General features: G+C 44.1%; 2 protein-coding genes across 2 annotated transcripts in view; one reads left to right on the plus strand and one right to left on the minus strand.

Moving 5' to 3' along the window:
* Positions 1-823: 823 nt before the first annotated feature.
* Positions 824-20,718, minus strand: ZNF365 (zinc finger protein 365). Its single transcript, XM_068399608.1, has 4 exons — positions 19,827-20,718; positions 9,181-9,361; positions 7,097-7,134; positions 824-3,309 (listed from the first exon to the last, which is right to left on the minus strand). The coding sequence occupies exons 1-4, from the start codon at positions 20,549-20,551 to the stop codon at positions 3,063-3,065; spliced, it is 1,191 nt and encodes a 396-aa protein (XP_068255709.1). The 5' UTR covers positions 20,552-20,718; the 3' UTR covers positions 824-3,062.
* RTKN2 (rhotekin 2) overlaps positions 20,296-22,461 on the plus strand; it is a 47,600-nt gene continuing 45,434 nt past the window's right edge. Inside the window, exon 1 of the mRNA XM_068399609.1 lies at positions 20,296-20,413. The gene's annotated coding sequence lies outside the window, so the exon portion shown is untranslated. The remainder of the gene's footprint in view (positions 20,414-22,461) is intronic.

Raw genomic sequence — 22,461 nt, forward strand, 5'->3', positions numbered from 1 at the left:
AGACTTCAAAAATATTTTAAAATTTACATTTTCCTATTCCAGTGTTCTATCCTTTCAAAGTCCCCCCAAGCTAACAGCAGTTATGGTCAGCCTAGTGTGCGTACAGATCCTTCTCAAGCGTTCCACCTCTATTAATGGGACATGAAGTGTAGACATGATACACATTTGCAGCAGTCAAGTTCTGCTGTTGACCAGACATTAACTTTAAAAATGAGCTAGAAAATTGTGTAAACATGATTGGGAAGGAGTCTTTTTTTCCTGATGAACATTATTCAGGCTCTCAGGTGTCAGAGGGACCTCATTTCCTTGTTCAGTCTCCTACAGCACCTCTCCCATGGGTTATCATCTTGACAGGAACCTGGTTCCACCATGGGAAACCTCTCTTTCCAAGTATAACCAGGGAGATGCCTGATGAAATGATGATTCAGCAACTGGCAACGCGAGGGAGACTTTATCACCTACATTCCCCAGGGGCTCCTCTGCCCTTAATTTCCTTTGCCTGACCCTTCCCTCCACCCCCTCCGCCTCTGCTTTGGGCAGGTTATCTGACCACGTGCGTTATCTCAGCAATGATTTTGAAGCATCGTTACAGTACGAGAAGGGCAGGTGAGGTGTGCAAGCTATGTGGGCAAGATGCTGTAACTGTCTTTCAGGTTGATTTGTCGTGCTTTGAAAGATCATAGCCCAACTTCACTGATGGGATGTTTTATCTGAGGAATAAAAAGAAGTCCAAGCAGGGCTGCTGGTTTTTTCTTTCTCTCTGTTGTTGGGTACGCTTTTGTAAGAAACACTGTATTTTCACAGAGTTAAGTGACACGGTAACTGAGAAATATATCTTTATTATTAGAATGTTTATATTCTAAAAACTTCTATCTGGGGTTACAGTACAATCCAATTTCTTTCTAATTAACTAACCTGGTGCTTGTTATTTGCTAATAACTGTAATTTAGGATTTGAAAAGTTTAAGAACATGCAACTTCTTTTACTCTCTTTTTCTCTTCCTCCCCGAAAAGGACAACTTACAGTCAGGATTTTGATGTGATAAATAATAAAATAAATCTCATTTGTGAACTAGTAGTTGCACTTAACTTTGGTGACTTACAGAGTAGATAGGCATTTAAAAATTAAAATATTCTTTCAGTGCCAAGTGGATACAGGAACAGATAAATATATTTTATTATCTTTCTGAAGTTCACCTGTATTATCTTCAAAAAGGGTCATTTTTTCAGGTTTGTAAAAGGATGTGGGAGCAATAGAAAAAACTAAAGAATTTATTTTGTGGCTTGCCTAAGAAAGTTGTCGTAATGTACGATCTAACGCCAACCCATGCAACACAATTAACAACTCCTTTTCACCACACACAATGCCTAGCATAAGGCCAAGCATGGCCTTGTGACAAGGTTAAATAAGTATTAAAATGTCATTACAACCTAAATACCTGAACGGGTTTTACACTGTGACTTTCTACTGCAACAGTGCTGAGAAACTTTAAACATATATCTGATTGTTCCATATACACTATTTAAAATAGAAGTGAGGAATAATACTCTCTTCACTCTGCTACTTTCTGGGAGTTCTGTACACTGACAAATGTATGACATCTGTAGTTACCTGATCCTAGCTGACTGATCAGTTGTTGTCTGCTTTAAAAATATTGCAACTCAGGTGCTTATTGCAGCAGTAATCATAGTGATACACTGTCTGTTAATACCCAGTTCTGCTTACAGTCATAGTTATAAAAAATGAAAAACATTTTTCACAAATCTTTGTACACATACTGTAAAAATCACCTTCCACAAAAACAATTTACATCTGTTATGAGCATTTAAAAAATAAATTACACAGACTTGTCTCACCTATCCTTTCTTTTTCTTTTCTTTTTTCATAAGTAACATCGACAGGATGTTCCTATCTGTAAACATGGCACGAGGATTCATGTTACCAAAAAACTGTACACACAAAAAATCATCTTGATAAATACTCTGATAAATAAGGATCCTTTTAATTGGCACAAACCAATGTAAACACATTGCACATTCCCGTCCTGCAGTAGCCTCTAACTTCCTTTTCAGTTTTCAGTTGAAATTCAGGGATCTCCCAGCCCTGTAAAGATTTTTCGGAGATAAAAATGTGAAGGGTTTTGGTTATGATCCTAGCCATTTTAGGCCTCTCATGCCTAAAACCAAGCACAGGCTTTGAATGTGGTGCCATGCATGCTTTAGCCTTTTGCTTGCTGCTCCACAGCTGGTAACAACCTGCTGCCGGCACTTGGTACTGAAATTTCTCCTCTGCCTCAACGTGGTCCGTGCTTGTCAGGGCTGCAGTACCAGCTTCTGGACTCCTCACTGAGTGACACCAGAGGCTGGTATGTATAGCAAAACAATAAAGCTTCTGGAATTTGAAAGCTGTGCTTGAGACACCAGAGCAGCCCAAACTTGTACCAACACATGACGTGGCTGCTGGCAGGATCGAGCGGTTTAATGTAAGTAATAAAATGTGGAAATGTGCCCGACTGGGCTTATGGCAGAAAATCCGGGGTAGCCATCTACTGCTGTAAACAGCCTTCCAGAAACTCAAGTAGACCTTTTGCATCTAAGTATGTCTGTGCAGAAGACAGTTAATCATTGATCTTATATCTACTTAAGCTGAAAGATCAAGCATTTAGGTGCCGATTAAATGGATTCTTCTGAACTTTAGCAACAGCACAGATGGAAAATAAATTACCAAGCCACATGCTGCCACTAAAATAATTAAACATACAGCCACAGTATTGTCCAGCAAGGTAACTGCAGTCATTTAAAATAAGCTCTCTGAATAAATAAATAAATAAATAGAAAAACCTCCATGTAAACCGAATAAAATGTCACTTCTCTTATAGCGCCCAAAGAGGGAATGGCATTACTAAATAATATAAATCTTCCATACTGTATATATTTCTATATATTATATCTGATATGTTTTGGCATGGCCAGATGGATAGGAAAAAGTAGGATGATTAACTTCATTCAATATTTGTTCTGTTGAAGCCAAGCTCTTGTGTTACTATATATTGCTAACCATTCCTATAGCGGTTTGGCCTTTTTACCCATCTTGGATTTTGTGCTCACTTTCCTGGCAGAGCAGACTGGTTCACCTTTCTTTGGTGCTCTCCATATTTCTCTTGAGCAATCAATAGGTTCATAGAAGCATTTCACTGGCTGCAAGCTGTTTTTTTCATCCTTTGCTTTTTTCAACAAGATTCTTCCTTTTTGAAAGGAATGAGGCTTTGCATCAGGGATGTTATACGAAGCGTGTTGACTGCCTTGGCTCCTGAAATTAATAATAGGGATTATTAATAACTATTATTCAATCTTGCAAAGTGAAAGGTCCTCAAAATGTCCCAAACCCATACATTTTTGAAGGCAGAAATAGCTTTGTTTTACAAGACCAGGCTGAAAGGTAAAAACAGGGTTGCAAGATGAATTGCATTTCTCAATAGTCAACAGCATCCCTCACTGTAAGAACCCCTACATGTGTTACTCGTGGACTCTTCATGCACGTTCATCAGCATGCTGCTGATTTTGGAGTGCTGAGACCTTACTGAGGTCTATATTCTCATAATTTGATGATCTACAGGGATTTTAAAGATGCGCATATTCACAGTAACCAAACCCATGGTCTTTGGAAGACCACATGGCGCTGGTAACAGTAGAAAGCGGGTGCAGGAACTGTGGGGACTTCTTGGTGGGATCTCAGTGCTGCCCTAGATTGTGGCTGCTACTAACAGCCAACATCTCAGGAAACTCCCTGCTCTGTGTCCCCAGCTTTGTGCTGGCAACACATCTAGGGAAACTTTAGCTTTGCTTTTAGGCTTTGATTTGCAACAGGAGAAGAGGAAAGGGGAGTACAGAAATTGGTTGGAAGAAGGGTACAAAAGCTTAAAGGCCAAAGTAAGCTGGATTCTTTGCTCTCTCTGTGATGGTTCAGGCCCAGCAGGATTTGCTGAAATCGGTGAGCTCAGGTGGAGTGACAACATGGTGCCTTGTGCCCCAAAGGCTGAACCATGCCCTCTGCTCTGAAATTTTATGTTAAAACTGCAGTTCCATAGTTTAGCTAAGTAAGATCATTACAGTCCCTTTTAACATAATCTTGAAATGTTTTACAGCAGATACATGTAGTGTAACAGCAGCACTATGAACATAAGGCACTAGCTCATGTCTGCCCAGCTACTGTGACTGAAGCAAAGAACAGATGTGCTGATGTACAAGTCGATCTCTTAAGGGTTCCCGTAGGGCTATTTTCCATAGCTCGTTATTTCTGGAAACCACGTAGCTGTCGTATTACTTCTTCTGGGAGTTAAACAATACTGCACACTTGACAAAGCCAATTTTGGAAAAAGCTGTGGTTGTTCAAGTGTGTACAGTGCAAGCCCTCTCCTCTTTAAAAGACCAGAAGGGTGTCATGAAAGCCTCTGTATTTGTTGGTGGGAGGCAGTGAGGGCCAGCTGACAGCACAGGAACCAAGCCTTACCTACAGAACCATTTTACCTGGTTGGCAGCTTTGCCAACCAGTCTTCGCTATGGGGAAATTCTGGGGAGAAAAATACCATGCAGGTCCAAGCTGGACCTTACAGGTTCTATGCCATGCTGGCCTGGTGCAGGCCTGGGCTCTGACCACTTGCTAGGGGTTAGAAATGACTTGTGTAAATGCACAAGTGTTGGCCACTCTGGTTTATGATCACTTCTTGGGCACTGTTTGTTACAGTCCATTACTTAGTTGTTGTTAAAAGATGTAGTGCTCTGTTTTTCTCAGATGTTGTTATGGTCAAAAAGTTACATCATTCATTCCCAAAGCACATGCAGGCGTTATTGCAGGTGATGTTAGTCACTCCCCTGGTGCACTGAATGATGCGATTAAAACCAGAAGAAGATCAAGGTTAATATGATTGGAGGGGATTGCCTGAAAGAGCTAAACTGTATTTGAATTGAATGAGTTTATGGTAGAGAAGATGGACATCTGTCCCTAATTCACAGTCAGGGTAAGAAGGTATGTCAGACAAACGAAGGTCCAGGTCATCGCACACGAAATGCTGCCAGCTCTAGATGCGGGCAATGTTTTTCATTGGAAGCAGCAGCTCCTTGATACAAGTGACTGTGAGAGTCTGAACTTCTGCTCAAACATATTCCTAATCTGCCTCGTTAAGAACAATGCCATTCTTGCTGCATTTCACAAACATCAGGTATTTTTCAAGACAGGTCTCATCATTTCGAGAGGCCTAATTCTTAGCTTCTCCACAATGGAAGCTTGCATTTGAAGTCGATTTAGGCACAGATGTGCAGGCAAGTGTCAGTGCCTTTGAGAAATGGCTAGTAAGCATCAGCAAGTCTGCTGTGCCCTCAGTGGGGCACTTCCTGAAAACAGCCAGGAGAAACTGGAGAAAAGGAACGGGGAAGAAAGGCAGAGGCCTTGGTGCAAGAGGAATTGAGAGTCCAGCCATTGATCCCAAACAACCTAAGCCATCAGAGGCCTCAAACCCCCGAGATTACATTGAATTTTCTGGATGGGTAGCAACACTTCCCAATCTTTTTAGCCGGTACATGTCATTAAAATCTCATTTTATGTACTTAGCTGAGATAGAGCTCACAAAAACAGCTGGTGTGGTGAATGTAAATGCTGGATTCATCCACAGAACAGGCAGAGCAAAATAAGACTTTCCTACCTCTCTGAGCATCCTCTCCTCTATCCTCTCTGCTTCGTTAGGCCAAGTTGGGATTTTTTAAGCTTGTAACTCCAAATAAAGGCTACTACTAAATTCTAGTATTGACAGTGTCTTTTCAAATGAGAAGAATCTCAGTAGTTAAACAGAAACCTCTAAACAATTTCATACATGCCTTTGAACTCTCACTATTTGTCAGCAATTAATGGGTTTTACCAAACTGCGTTATTTAGACCAAAGACTTGTCAGTGGAAGGACCCATCTCACCGAGTCACTGAATTCACTGGTTATATTTTAATTCTGTTTTCCTTGATTCCAATCATATTAAGATATCTAGAAGCCTGAAAAGTGTATACGTAGTCAACTTAAAGTCTACTTTGGACAATCAAGTTTTTCCAGAATCTCAAATCAGTAGGGGAAAAAAAAAAAGCTATAAAAGCTATAGAAATAAAAAGCAGAAAAAAAAAGCTAAAACCCCATGCTGTTAATTGTTAATGCAAAAACTGCTTATCAGCAAAAGGGTACTTGGCCAGTTGCCTGCTAGGACTAAGATATGGGACAAACCAAACCAACCTAAAGAGCAAAAAGCTCCCCCACCCTAACCCTGTAGGCTATACGTTGTTATTTTTAGTTTATTTTCCAGCCCATCCAGCTGTTCATGTGTCTTTTGGTCTTCCAGTAATTCTTGAACCCACTGGTCCAACACAGACAAATCTGTCAGGGTCACAGAAGTCCTAGACCTGTGGTGATGCAACAGGTTTCACGGCAACGTGAAAAAGACCCAAACTCATGTCCCCACTAAGAAAGGTTGCCCTGAGGGAGGATGCGCTGCCTGATCATCACTCTGCCAAGCAGCACGCGTGATGCTCCGAACCAGCTGCTGGGGCTCATGACCAAGTCGCAAAGTCATGGGAAACCAGCCCAAATTAGTTGTGCTGCTCCCAGGACAGCTGCTTGAGTAACCTGAGATGTTGTTAGTGCCTGTGTGTTTGCTTACACGTGATTTTTAAGTCGACAGTGTTACTGTCAGTTAGGAAATGACAACCATCTCTCTTCTACCTACAGAATGTTAAAGATATTTTCAGCTGAAACTTGGCCTGTGTTTGCTGAAGAGATTCAACTACTGTAGCTTTGCAACAGGCTATTATAGTCAGCAGGAAGGAGTCATTCATTTAACAGAAAACTTTTTTTTTTTTGAAGAATATTTGATTTTAGCTTTGATTTAGCAGAAATCTGTTCTTCCTCCATTACATGACATAAATATGGATCATACTCGGGTATAGACCCTGATCCAAACCCAATCTGATTCAGGCTTTTGGATAAGGTGAAATACAAAAGCAGAAATGTAAGCATGTCAAGTTAGTGTATTTAAGTAAGAGAAAAATAAAAAGATATACATACAGGCATCTGGGTTTCTTATTTAATGAAATGTCTGTAAACTGCAAAGAAAATAGAAACAGTCATTAGTTTTTAATATAGTTATTAATATTACGTTATCAAGTAATTAAAGTACAGGGATAAAATATACGCAGTCTTCAAAACTGTATTTCCATTCTCACCTGCTGTTAAAACTAGAAGAATATTCCTGAAAGAAACTGAAAAAAAATACTTTTACAGATTACTACTCTCCAACTTATTACATCTGCTTTTAAAATTTGTAACGTGTGAGTTGCTAGTAGTTGGATTTTTTCCCCATTATTCTTATCGTAATTATAATCAAAATAAATTGCTCACAAAGAAGTGTGGGCTGAACAGAGATCTTTCACATTAGATTAAATAGTATGGATACAATGAGAAGTAATTATTGTGTTCAAGATAATTAATAAGGGACAGTGCCTGAATAAGCTGTATTAAATTAACTTTCTCTCAGAGCCTTTAATTTTGCAGTGAGACATTTCCTTTACACAAGCGGCTAGGGAACTCCAGCTACAAGCCCTTGGCTCTGCCTGCAGCAGCACTGAAGGGTGGAGGGCGAGAACGCAAACGTTTATCTCCGTTCCTACCCCAAATCCTGAGACCAGCTAGGGACAGCGTAGCCTCAGAGCCAGCACAACTTTGCATGACTTCATTTTTTACAACAGTTTGGTTCACAGTGTGGAAACACTTTGCCTAGTCCCTCTTTTAGTGGGGGGTCAGGAAAGGAGGTGTTTAATACCAGCTCAGCGTAAATCGGTCTGAGTACTACATCAGTTCTTTGTACTGATTTCCCACCAGTGCTACTAGACCGAGCCTTTGAATATCATTTAATGAAGTCACTGAGCCAAGCAAGTCAGATCTGGCATCTGAAAATGATTATGTTCTCGTAAATGTTCCCTGTGTCCCTGGTATAGTCCACACTTTGCAGATGGATTTTTGCCTAGTCTAACCTTGCTTGTCCTCTGTCTTGGATGGAGTCTGGAGCCATCTCATGGTGCGCTTTTCTGTAATTACCTCCTGAAGGTCAGGCTGGTCAATATTTGGATGGATGACCTTAGAGGAATGCTGAAGTCACTCAGAAAGCAGGGCAGCTGCCTAAAAAATTAGCGCCTTCCTCAAGGGACACTGCTGAGCCAGGGATCCCGGTAAACACATCAAGAGCAGGGGAGATGATTTAATACTGTGGCCCATCTTTATGGTCCTCCTCAATGTTCTCACAGACCCTGTTTGAGATATCCTGCACTAGATTTCAGCACATCTACATTTATTCAGGTCTTACCTAAAGCTCTTTGTCTTCTAAGAAGCTAAGGGAACCTTTGCTTTCCACCACTGCAGTTCAGTGCTGTGCCATGATCAAATGCCTTTCCTCTCACATCCCAGGATGAGCAATTACTTAGCACAGGCAGCATGGGGTATTCATTTAAACTGAAATTTTCTTTGGAAGTCACGTGGCTAAAACTTGCCATATAAATGTAATGCATTGTAGGGAAAATACTGAGTTTGCTTATTAATAATGAGGGCTTTTAAAGACATAACTTATTTTAAAAAACAAAGTTCAGACACCTTTGGTTTCTAATCTGTGGGGGACAGGCCTGTGGGAATCCATTCGCCATTTCTAAGAGTCCCGTGACAGTTACTACAGAAAGCAAGCCAATTTGCCAGCAGGCTGACATGTCCTCTGTAGGGATCCACATCTTTCCTGGAAATCTTTAGACATCTCCAAAAAACTGCTGACTCACTAAGTGACATAAAGGAAAGTGTTTGTTGCAAAGGTAACAGCAGCAATAGCCAAAGCTGGAAAAAAATTTAAATATCTGGCAAATAACTCATTATTCTCTGCTTTCGCTTTGCCATCTTTGGCTATTGCTGCTCTCACACTCTCTGCTCCTTTCACTCACATGAAGTGGCAGTTTAAAATATAAGTAAAATACGTCTAAAGAAACACTTCACAAATCCAGATCTGTCTGGAGTAGCAATTAGCCTGACCCACTGAGCCCACCCGTATTCAAACTCAAGTACTTTCCCTCCGGTGGGGGGTGACAATGAAGGGAAGGACTCTGCTGGCTTACCACATGCTCGCTGATGTCGGTGTGGTTGCACACCATCTGCTGATTTTGGTAATATTCTAGCTGCCTTTCCGCCAGATCCACACGCTGCAACAGGTTCTCAATGAAGTGCTGGAGCCTGGCCTTTCCCCGCACTTCTTTTTCTGCTGCTTCTTCCAGGAAGTGGTTGAAAGTAACAACTTCTCTGCAAGACAGAAACATTGCAAAGAGGCCACGTTTAAGCAATGGGAAGGGCCCTGGTCTCGCTGCTGTCAAAATATTACTGATGCTTCTCCTATTTTTCATAGCGATAGCCCATGGTGGCCAATTACTGTCCTTCACCTCTATTAAAATATTTCAACCTTTTTGTGGACACTTAGTGAAGATCTGGAACCCTGAATGTTGAATTTAAGTTCATGGGCAATGAGTTTGGGGTTTTTTGTCACATTACGTTTCTTGGAAATAGTCCTTAGTGGTCCACAGGGCAGAAATATCAGCAAACATCACCTCTCAAGGTATCTGGAGACAGCTACAGCCACCTTATCTTTTTTTTTTTACTTACCCATATGAATATCAGTCATGAAACATGAAGAGAAGTGGATGAACCCCCAAATTCATCTTCCCGGTTCATCATAATCTTACAATGGTAGTTTAATGTTGCTACCAGGGTGGTTCCTAACTTAAAAGAACTACTGTGGCCATAAAACTTCATTTTGGCTGCAATCCTGCAAGTACATCAAAGTGCAGTGTTATGATCTGGAGCTAGTGGGAGCACGGGAGATTAACAGATAATCTACAGTTTATAGACCAAGGAGTATGTGTGGGAAGAGCAAGTTTTAGGTCAGGAGTTTAGAAATGTTTCTTGTCTGGTAACACGATTAGAAGAAACAGATAGCACTACTGACTATGAAAGGTCCCAGCTCTGTACTGAGACAGCTCATTTTGAAGTGCTCTGCATACTACCAGTTTACTATCAGTAATCAGGCCACCATCTGGACCTCTGATATCAGGAGTTTCTGGGTGGGAGAAGTTTGGTTACAGAGTGAACCATGTATTACGAAAAATGGCAAATCTGAGCATGTAGGAATTCCCCAGTTAATAAATGCCTGGATAAACAGTTCTTGTTCTGCCAATGAAACCATGTTAATTTTTGCTTGTACAAAACGGAGGGGGTGGGAGTTGGGGGAACCAGTGCTTGACAAGTGAAAAGGGCATGATTGCTTCGTAGAAATACATCGCCTGGGGAAAAAGCATTTTAAGTGGAAAGCAGGAAACAGTTTGTAGCAGTAAGAGCCTTTTAAAGCTTAGCTTGTTTATAATAAATCTGAAGTTTCTCTGTATTTCATTGTTTTAACTCAGTATAGTTGTACCTAATTGGTTTAACTCAGCATAGCTGTTTTAACAGTGAGCTGGTTTGCGCTAGGAAGTGGTCAGCTACAGAAATTCTCCATCTAGGATTCAGGCTGTGTCTGCCTGCCCTGAACCACAGCAGAGTGCAGCAAGAGGCTGTTTGTGTGGCTGATCTAATGGCAGGAATGAGGTAAAAACAAGCACGTACTGTGTGGACGAAGAATATTGATATTAGTTTATATTAGTTTTACCCACGAAATCTGGCTTAAGAAACAGAGAGGTACCTTGTTTGTTAAGCTCAGCTAATCCATACCATTTCAAGACTCTGTACAGTTTCTGTGATTATTAGCTGCCCAGAGCGACCTGGTACTAAAAAGCCTGAAGAGCGCTTAGGAGGAAGCCAAGCTGAAGTCAATAAGGACAGTTTTAGGGCATTTGTTTTTAAAAGGGTGATAGTTTCATGAATGCTAACATTTGTCATTGTGTCAGCAAAGGTAATTCAAAAGCATTCATTAATCACCTGCTCCAAGGCATGAATAGATCACCCACAAATTTTCCTTTCCTACAAATATCTCCTTAGTGAGCTGTGCTATAGGGGGGGCAGGGGGAAGCAGTGTTTTTCTGGAAGACTGTGATCACTATCAGGAGGAGAATAGACACACAGTGTCAATAAATTCCCTAGTATTTTCCTTGCTTTCTAGACTACTCAAGATAACTTGGCATCCTATGTGCCATTATTTGTAGGAACTGTTATTAGCAGCAGTAGAAGCACTTCCATAATCTTTCTCTGTTTGTTTAGCTGCCTCTATACAGCCTATGAAGCTGCCTTTAATAACTTCTATCTAAAAATTTTCCTTTTGGCTAAAATGGTACCAGTAGTCTGTAAATTCCCTTTATAAAGACAGGAGCCAGAACATACCCACCCACTAGGTCTCGGTCACATGCCTTGTCCTGATAAGCAGCACTTCTGTTAGTTCAGCTCCTTCCTTTCTTTCCACTTCATTCTCATCTCTTGGAACAACATCAAGCCCCGAGGATGCTAGTAAGTGTCTCTACTTGCTCCAACACCTCTTCCTTGGAGAGCTCACTTTGTGCCATGGCTATGCCTTGGTTACCTGAAAGGAGTTCCCAGAAGATTTTTTACCCTCCTCCCACCATGAATAACAGGGAAATGATTCAAAGAACTCATGTAGCTTCCTCCAGTTGCTGTTTACCTGTTTAATTGCCTCTTTTGTCTCTTGTAGTTTGCCCAGACTTTTTCTTAGCCATAGTGATGACCCTCTCCCTTCAATTCTGTTTCTAGATATCTGTGATGATTTTTTTGCTTATGTTTTTATTTTACTTTCAATTTATTTCTCCAGGTCTCCGCCAATTTGGGGGGGATTATGTGATACAATTTCTATGTTTTACTCTCTGCTCTTATGCTTGTGGAAAGATGGATGTTCACAGAGGTCAGACGCTGCTCCTCATTAAGTCAGGGGGAAGCTGAGCCTGTGAATATTGTGGGCCCCACTTGGTAGAGGCATAGAATCATACAATCATAGAATTGTTGTGGTTGGAAAGGACCTTTAAGATCATCAAGTCCAACCGTTAACCTAGCACTGCCAAGTCCACCACTAAACCATGTCCCTAAGCACCACATCTACACGGCTTTTAAATACCTCCAGCGATGGTGACACCACCACTTCCCTGGGCAGCCTGTTCCAATGTTCGATAACGCTTTCAGTGAAGAAATTTTTCCTGATATCCAATCTAAACCTCCCCTGGCACAACTTGAGGCCATAAACGAAAGCGCAGCAGCACGGGCCCGCTGGGCCCTGTGTCTTGCCAGAACAGCCTTGTCAGCAGCGCTCACCTGAAACAGGAACCATTTGTTAAAGCCTGGCTCAGGCCTGAGGCATTGCCCTTTCTAATGAGGTCTCTGTGACCCTGTGCAGACTATTCTACATCTGCAGCACTGCTGCTATATTAAGAAAAGGTTATGTAGAGTTATTAACTCCCCTTGAACTCCTCTCCTCTCAGCATCATCTCTTTCCCACTCTGCTCTGCTCCTCCGTTAGCCCTCTGCCCGTCAGCCTGCAGCCTCCTGCCCATTTTCGCTCAGCTGCACCCTGGCACTCGCTGTAGCACCATAAGCTCTAGATCCTGCCACTAAGTTTTGTTAGTGCAGTAGATAATGCTCAGTGCAGCTCAGATCTCTGTAAATTTCTGTAATGGATAGCAGAAGGATCTCATCTATTTGCTCAAAGCTCACTATACTAATATTAAGGTATGTTATATAGCAAAATGTTTTGTTAAAGGGCTGTGACTGGGCAGTGGGAGAAGGGTGGGTTTCTTGCTTTGTCTTGGGTCCTCTCGTCAGACAAAACCTTTCAGGAGGAGGGACTGCTGCTGCTGCCCAGAGAGCAGAGGGTACATCGAACTCCCAGCAGCTTGTGGTGACAAGTTGAGGCAAGCGAGAGGGAAAGACAAAGGGGATGCAACCTGGGAGGTGTCCAAGAGAAGCAAGAGGTGCCTGTACTGCCAGGCTGCCACAGAAGAGCTCTTCCCAGAGCCAGAAGAGTCCGGGGGAAATTTATTGCAGTGCAGCAGGCAACTCAGGTGCTCAGCTGAAAAAACAAGTGCAGAGGGAAGGACTCACTGTAGGCAAGAAAGGCTTGCTGCCAAAGCTTTTATTTTAATCGGACTCTGCCAGGGAGTTAACCTGTTATAGTTAACCTGACTTAACTAGTTTGGTGTTTTGCAGTCCAACTGTAGCCTAGCTGCCCTCACGAAAAAATCGCGGTTAGCCTGCCTTGAAACTTTTCCTGAAGCCTTCTTTATGGAGGCCGTTATCACGAAACAGCATGAGGTGTGGTAAAGTTACAAATCATAGACTGACTAGGTGACATTTATTCTTATGCCTGTACCACTAGATTATACAGTGCTCCTTGTAGGACTAGTGAGCTGCAGTTCTTGTTTACCAGAGCAGTTGCTGGCACGTGGACCCTGCAGATACCCTTAGTATTTGTACGGCTTTCAGCAGTTAAGCATGTGATACACAGAGTAGATGCAGAGGCTGGGACAGCTCCAGCTCCTTAACAACTGACAAGAAGGGCTAATGATTTCTCACATAGCGACCAAGCCCTCCTACAGATGCAGAATACTGGTGCCAGGACTATTTACAGCAACTTTGACACCTGCAACTGCTCTGTAGGTGGAGATAAGCACGAGGCTCTATGGAGATTCTGCACCCAAGTATCAAATCCCATTTGCGAATTGCACTTGGAATAACTCTGCCTAAAATCAACAGAAAACCAAACCCTTGTATTATTTTACCTGAGGACAGGGAAGTTCCTACTACAGTAAGCAGTCAAGTGATTTATTTGTGAAAATATTTAAAATATGTACATTCATTAAGTATTAACACCGCTGACCTCATCCGTCATCCCATTGGTGTTATCGCCTGAAGGCTGCTATCTGTTATTCATTAAGTTGTGGTTTCACATTCCTACACCGCTATCGGCACATTGGATTTAAGAGGTTCACACCCCCTCCCCTCAGAAAGTTGTTGTCCTACCAGTTGCACCCATTCAGTAAGCTGTGCTCTATATGTGAGCCCTGAACTTACTGTGGTGACACTGTGAAGATTAAAATGCTTTATTTGACAGAGCCATTCTGTGGGATAGTCATGCTACACTTGAACCAATGCAGCTGGGGGGGAGTAATCTCTTGAGTGGGAAGATGAAAGGAAATGGGGAAGAGGGAACGGGACCACCTGAAATGAGGGTCGAAGAACGATGTGTAGCTGTGGTCATATTCTACTCAGAGCAAAATCAAAACTGTTTTGTTGTACAACTGAAATTCGTATTTTAAGGAAAGCTGTTGTTTTAAAGCATAAATTGCAGTGATCTCTAGGAGCCAACTCTTAATGCCATTGTTGAGACGTTACTTGCACAGATAGTTCTATTACTTGCAAATTTAAGGTGAAGCCAGCGGCCAGAATAACTACTGCACACCAGAGCTATTCTGAAATAGCCCTCACACTGCAGGCTATGCCAGAGCAGAGGCATGACCAGTCTCAAAACAAATGCATCAGACTGGTTAAAGAAACTACTGCCAGAGATATAGCAAAGTACTACGTTAATGCTCTTACCCTATAATTAGGAGACAAAGTGAAATTGTTTAAGTCACCATTGAAGGTAGTTCCAGTTGAGGACCATAACTTCAAATGCTTACTCTGTTCAGAATTACTGAAAAGCAAATTCTACCAGTTTCATTTTCTTACATAACTTCCAGAAACAAGCCTCTTGGTGTCCTCTAGAAGTTAAGCTCATAGCTGGTTTTAGTTCCAATGGTTTTCTTGATATCTTATTCAACACAGTCTTACTCCCTTTGGGCAGGCTTCTGTGTTATCTTTAAGATCACAGTACTCACTCTGAGTTGCATTCTCCTTCATCAAACATTGAATAATCTCTTTCAGGGCACATTTTCTAATTAAATCATGCGTTTGCTCAGCAGCTCTGCTGAAAGCTTGACCCTGTAGCCATCATTCATGGAAACCGTCCAGGGCCCAACTGAGGCAGGCTGGTGAACTGGGACCTGTCTTCGGTAGCTGTGCCTCCTTCTCTAGAACATCCAGTTTTCTTTTTTCCCCCACAAATAATAATAAAAAAAAAGCTTTGGCCTTTTGACCTTCCAAATATGAGAATAAGTGACACAAGAGTGACTCATGTAACACTTTCCTGTGCTTAGAGTACGACTACTTCAGCTATGTATTAGTATCGTTAGTGTGGTACCTCCACCTGTCTTGCCCCTCACCAAAGCTCATCTCCACAAGGGCATCACACTAGTATAACAGCATGTACCCGTGTGCATATTAGCAGAGCCATTTTGGTAAAGGAACAGGAATAAAATTTGACTAAAAAGATATCTTTGCTTTATCACTGCCTTTGTTGGACTGCTATAGGTTTTATTTAAAACAAACAAAAAAATCAACTGATAAGTCTAAAGAAATAACCCTACTGACCCTACAAACTCTTTGAAGGGGCAGCCCTGCACGTTCTGGTGGATCATAGTTTTTACGTATTTATCTCACATGCTTGGTCCAGGCGGAGGCTCAGGACACATGGGCTTTTACAGGTAGAAATGAGAAGCAGAAATGAAATTCCATGAAGTCCAAGTGATGTCAGGTCTACTGTCTCAGCTGAGGTCTGCCAGAACCACAGCAGTGTGATGTCTGCCTTTGCTACAGTGGGCAGAAAGGAAAGATGGGAGGCCTAGAAGAGCTCTATCTCCTCCTCACAGAAACCCATGTTTAAACAAAGAATTTAGATCTCTCTTCCCTAAGCCTTCTTGGGCTTCCTAACCAAATTATTCTTGCTAATGCACATTTTTCCTTTCCCTTAGCTTTCCTATTTGAGTTCACAATCTGATCCAAAATCAGAACCATTATCCAAAATGCAATCATACTGGTTTTTTTCTGTCATCTTCTTGTATACCCTTCTGAAGAAGAAATTTGTTAAATCCCAACTTTTTTTCATAGCCAATTTATAGGTCAGGAGTGATGGTTAAGCCTGCAAATACATCCTCTTCCATATTTGGTTAATTCTTTCATTCTTACACACAGATGCAGGTCTAGCCTAATAGCCCAGATACGTCCCTGAATTATCTGGGCACATTTTATAAAGATGAAAATAAACTGCATTATTAAATCCAGTACTATGGAGTCATTTGATCTCTGATAGTGATTGCCCATTCATATAGGATACTGACAGAGCAGGTGGATATGGAGGAATACTCAAGTATGGGCCCAGTATAAACACCTGTAACTTCTTTATCAGAACATTGTTACTTTTCAAGAATTACTTGAAGGGTTCCCCATAAAAGTTGTCAGCTTATCTACACAGCCTCTAAAGAATAGTTTTTGTTACCTTATCTAGACTTGGACTAGAATTTTTTTCTTCTCTTGGATAGTTTGTTGGTTTGAGGTTGTTTTGTTTTTTTTAAACCCTCAGACTGATCTAGAGTAGTCTCTAGACTCTCTAGACCTCAGCCTCTTTGAGATCTAGAAACACACACTGATTATAAACCCCTTTTTGTTTTCACATGCACCCTATTCCATGACCTCTGGTAGTGGGAACAACTGTTCAGAGACCAAAGGAAGACTGGTTTCTTTTACTTCCTTAGAAATAGGATGATAAGGCGGTGTTTCAGGGAGGAAGGTGTTTTCTTTTCCTCCTACAAAGAGGAATGAGTGAAAAGTTTTCAGCTACAGTGGCTCAATAGCAATGCTAATTTGGGGAAAAAAGCTATCCATATTCACAAGATTGCTTATGAAAAAAAAAATCCAAAGCAACTGATGAAAGCATTTATTTCTGAAGGTCAGCAAGTTATCAAAGCAGTCCCTAAGGGCTGCCATTGACTTTCCACAATCTGCAGTGAGAACTCCTACTTCTGCAATTTCCATTAAGCAGTCTTGTTTGGCTTTCTAATCATCTGGAGTTCTTCCAGAAATCAAAGCCAAAGCTGAGACTCCTTTTTTGAAGGAGAAAGTCTTCTCAGCACATCAAATGAGTATGTTTTTGAACACAAAGGACCGAATATGTAGACAGGTCTCAGAATCTACCAGCATGAGAAAACCAGAGAAGTGACACTGTTGCTACCAGAGTCATGAACATCCTTTCTTCTCCCCTCTACCAGAGCATACCATCCAGGGCCTCCTGGCTACTGGCGCAAAGCTAAGTCTTTTAGACAGTTTTAGAGGTTCAAATCTGAAAAGCTGTCCCTACAGGTACTAGTCCTGCTTTTACAAAGCATTGTTTTTACTTACTTACAGTTTGCTAATTATACAATGACCTTTTAATTGGGAATCCATAGAGTGCATTTTTCAATGGCACTATCCTTTGTAATCCCCCAAGATGGGAAATGCAGGAACCCTTTGAACAAGAAAAAAAAGTTACATATTTTCAGTTTTTTCTAAGTGGCTCTGCCTATTCTTACATCCTGCCTACCTTCCCAGCCTCCTCAGAGTACCTTCCTAGTGACTGCTAAGAGGCAATGCTATGAGGCTAGGCACAGGCACTTGCAAGAACATACTACGACTCCCCTCTTTCCCCCTTGGTACTCTGGGATGGTAATTCTTTCATCCTACCCACTGGCAAGCATTAGGCTCATTTACCTTTAGAAATAAACACACCACAGTGTAGTATCTATTCACTAATTCCTATTGCTGCTTTTACTTCCAAGTTTTTCATCATCTTTGTTGAAAGCTGAAGCAAGGTAGCTGTAATTCTAGAAGAGCAATACCCTGAGTACTCAGGTGAAGTCTCTTGTGTGGCTGTCTCTTTTGGTTAGTGTTTCTTACCAGTCAAATAACCTTCAGTCTTCCCTGGAACACCAACTCAGGAGCTACCTCCTCATCTGCTTATGCATTCACCCTCCTCCTTTAGAGATGGCTAGAATTATAACAGCAATCATCTGAGCTCCTGCCCCTTTCCCGAGCCTGGCAATGTCCTAGTGTGAAGGATGGTGTTTCCCCACTTCTCCTCTCATTCTTTGTTCAGTCTTTTCTGGCCTCAGAACCATAGCCTGCCGCTGCTGCTAGCAAGCCGTCTGCCAAGGGAGCAAGGAGCCTCTTCCTTGTGCCTTTTCCTAATACAGTTAAAAATCGCAACTTTTTCTGCCTTGTTCTTTCCACAGATCAGAGTCTTTTGCCATCCTCCCTGTATCATACTCATTCTTTCTACCCTAATAACTCCATTTCCCTCTTCCTCTTTTTCCATTAACTCTTTTCCTCTGCAGTACTGAAGCACTCTGATTTTGCTCCACTGAATAGTTTCTGCTTTCTCCTGACAGTCACATTTTCCCCGTGAATCTCAAGCCTTGAATTTTAAAAATAAATTCTGCGTTTAGTTTGGGGTAAGATTCATACCACTTTAGATATCTGAAGTTCAGCATCTAGCCTAAGACTGCTGCTTACCTGAGGTCCCCCTCTAGCCTGTAGAGGGAGGAAGAACCTCCACAAGGCAATCCCTCCCCCTCTCAGATACTTTTCTACAACAACTAGGATGAATCACACTGTGAAAGAACCCATAAGGGGAGCTTGGCAAGATGGGAATATCAAAACTGCTTCAAACTGTAAGTTATCTTCATGGCCTCCTCCCATCATACTTTCCAATCTGCCTCAGTTCCACTATTATCTAGCTTCATCTTAAGTCCTTCAGTCTTCTCTTCCATGAGGATCACCTGATATTTCAGAAATCAGAGGTTCTGTTTAATATCCCTTCAAGGAAGATACACACTCCAGAGGCTCAAATCCCACCACCTTTGGTGTCCCCTCTCCTGGGAAATCTATAGCACTGCCTCAAGACAGATGACTCCTACTGATATGGGAGCCATCATCATCTTTTCTTTCCAGTCCTTAGACTACAGGAAGGAATGATGAAAGCCCTCCAAACTTCCTACACTGAACTCCTACACCACCTTCCGTATTTCTTCTAAGATCAGTGTCATGGCAACTAGCACTTCTCATCTTCCCTTTGTAACCTGATGAATTGGTTCAGAGGCACTCCATTATTTGCATTCCTCTAAAATAAGCTGTGTTGCTCCGAAAAGCCTGAAAGGTTTCAGCAAGTGCTTAATAAACTAAGTAGTTCATGTATAAATAATATATCAGCTATTACTACATTTTTAATGGATGCATCACAAACGTATTTTTAGATGGCCTCGGTTAGTGAGAATGACTCTGGCATCTGCTTCCCGTTCCCACATAAGCGATTCCAGTTTCACAGTTCTGTGTCCATCTAAAACACCTACTTGGACATGGCCTTTTCAGCACTGTCTCCAGTACAGCTTTGCTGCTGCACAGGTGACCATCCCACTCCGCAGGCAGCCCCGCTGACCATGGTGGGATGACTTCAGGGAAGAGGCGCTATTTGGTGCTCTTACATACTTCCTCCAGCACTTACATACCCATCTCTTCTTAAAAAGATAACGGATCAGAGGTGTCAGTGTAAAGCAGATTACATGCTGATGACAGCCTCTACTTCACCCTACCCCCATGAAACCTGGGACACAACACAGGCATTAGAGAGTGTAGAAGTCATTGGGGAGTCAAGCACGAAAGCCACCTTCTCGGGGAGCTGTCCCCTGCCTTTCAGGGGACATGGTCACATGAGCTACAACTCCAGAAATACAGTGATCACAAGCTGGTGAGCACCAGGCTCTTTTATAACCAGCAAACAACCCAACCGTCCCCCCTCTTCTCCCTCAACAGGCTCTCACTAGCACAGGTGCGGGCCGGCCCGCACAAAGCCGTCAGCTCTGGCCTCCCCACTTACTCCTCTTTCCGGTGAAGCTCCTCCTCGGACTCGGCAAGGCGCTGCTTCAAGGCTGCGATCATCTCCACCGCCACGTCCACCTGCCTGCTCAGGGCCCGCTCCCGCCGCTGCACCTCCTGCTTCTTCTGGGACAGCTGCACGAAAGCCGCCCGCACCTCCAGCAGCTCCGCCGTCTTCTGGGCCAGCTCTTTGGTCAGCTTGTCGATTCGCTTCTCGATCGTTTTGTCCACAGCCTCTACCATCCTGTTAAACTTTTCCCTGACGTGTGCCTCGAAGGAGGCTTTGGAGTCAGCGGCCGGGAGCCCGGGTTTAGAGACGTGCTCGCCGGGAGACTCAGCCGACACATAGTTTGCAAGGTAGGAGCCGGGCCGTTCAGCTTCCACCTCCCGCGGCTGCCCGCGCTTCGCGCCCTCGCAGGACGCCTCGTAGAGACCCAGGTAGGGCCCGTTCTGCTGCAGGGTGCCGCCGGGGCTGCCCAGGCCGCCGGGCTCCGGCGGGGAGGAGATCAGCGCCGCCTCCTTCAGGGGCGAGAACAGGCTGCTCTGGGGCAGGAGACTCCTCTCGTCGTAGCTGTGGCTGTACTCCAGGTGCGCCCGCAGCGAGGAGAGGCTCCTGAACCTGGCGTGCTCGCCGCACCGCGGGCAGCGGAACGGGAGGCAGGCGCTGCCGCTGCCGAGCGGCTCCTGCCAGGGGTGCCTGCCTTCATCCCGGGCCGGCTGGTGCATTCCTCGCCGGGCCCTGCCTGGGAGGAGACAGTCCGCCTTCACGCCCGCCCGGGGCCGGGCCGGCCCGCCGGGAAACTTGGGAAACTTTCCCGGTGGTTCTTCAGGGGTATCGGGCCATCTCCGCCCGGCGCCCGGGCGGGCACCCGCCCCGGCACGGCCAGCCGCAGGGCCCCGGCGGCGCGGCGCGGCTCCGCTCGCCTCGGCCGCCGCCCGGGCCTTGCCGGGGCGGAGCGGCGCCGGGCCCCGGGCTCGGCGCGGGCCTCAGCCGGCCGCAAGGTCGCCGCCCCCGCCGCACTCACCCGACTTGTTGCTGGCGGCGGCGCCGGTGGCGGTGCGGCGCGGCGCGCGGCGGCCGTTTTCAGCAGCGCCGTAAATCAGGGCGGGCGCCGCGCGCCGCCACGCGCGCTGGCTGCCGCGGGGCGGGGCGGGCTCACGGGGGCCGTGGGGGGCTGCGGGCGGCGGGGACGCGGCGGGGGGCACAGGCTCGGGCCCCGGCAGCCGCGGGGGGCGGCGGGGACGCGGCGGGGGGCACAGGCCCCGGCAGCCGTGCGGCCAGGCCAAAGGGAGCCGCGGCGAGCCGGGGCCGTCCCTCTCCGGGGAGCCGCCTGCTGCCCCCGCTGGCCTTGGGCACCTGCCGTTGGGACCTGTGGGGTGTTGAGGGTCCTGTCAGCGGCCATGAAAAAGCAGCGAGCTGTGGGGTGTGTGGGGAGATGCTGGAGGGTAAGGCAACTAAAACCGGTTAAGCAGCAAGACAAGGCTGACATGTGCAGATAGGTGTAACCTGGCCTTGGCTTTCAGGGAATATAATTGTGTGTGTTTTTTTTAAGCGATATTTAGTAGCCACAAAGAATTTTTTTTTGTAAATACGACCCTAATTTAGCCTCAGGATTTAGGGAGGGGGAGTCAGTAGTAATGGGATTTCCATTTTGAGTGTGAGGCGCGGATGTTACTGGTGTTAAAGCATGCTGCCAGGGCGTCCCCTCGATAGGCAAATACGCTTCTAAGCTTTTTTTCAGTACCACAGATGTGTGTCTATTTTTACCAATTTTCGGAAACACGAGCAAGGCTGATTGTAGAGTAGCAGCCTTTTTGAGGTAATAGTGAAATATTGCTCTTCTAAACGCCAGTGCTTGAGGCCATAGTGATAATATGCTGCAGATTTTTTTTATTACTTTGGAATAAAGCAGTGTGGTAAAGTTTAATTCTGTACTAATATATCTGTTCCTTGAGTGCAACATACAGGCAGAGTCTTAAACACTGAGAACAGCCACGTGCATTGATAGATGCCTTTGATGTGATTAAGACATTCCCAGTAAATGATTCACCAGATGGCACATCAAAGGAAGTTACTGCAATTGCATTTCAGAGCTTCAGCTAATCTCTGAAGTGTGTGGGCTGCTATCCAGGCTGCAACGTTTTGCATCAGTTAGTTGTCCTGTATTACCTTGTCTAAATGTGGTGATTTTCCCTTCTTTTGTCATCAAGCAGTACCAAAAAACAGAAGAGAGGTCAGGAGGGAATAGTTTTGAACCGTGCTTGCCTCCAAATTTGGGGCTCCTGATTATTTCTTTGAAAGAGGCCAATGTTGGCAGGACCAGATGTATGAGCGTGACCCTGTTTTGGTGCTTATTTTCTTTGCTCTTGTCCATTATCTCTCTCTGTTGTGCCCGTTGCCTTCCTACCTTCTCCTCCACATCAGTGGAAGGTACTCGGTGCTGATGCTCAAAGATGCAGATGAATGCTATACAAATGAGGGGAACTTTGCCTGGTGGGATGCTACCTGAGGCTCCATCCACATTTAGAAGAGCTGACACCCACTCGTCCCCTCCGTATGATGGTAATGAGAGCCCTCATGGTCTTGGGAACAGAAAATGTTGATAGCTTTGAAGGAGCCCATTGATCTGCAGCCA

The sequence above is a fragment of the Nyctibius grandis genome, chromosome 4 (assembly GCF_013368605.1).
Source record: "Nyctibius grandis isolate bNycGra1 chromosome 4, bNycGra1.pri, whole genome shotgun sequence".
NCBI lineage: Eukaryota > Metazoa > Chordata > Aves > Nyctibiiformes > Nyctibiidae > Nyctibius > Nyctibius grandis.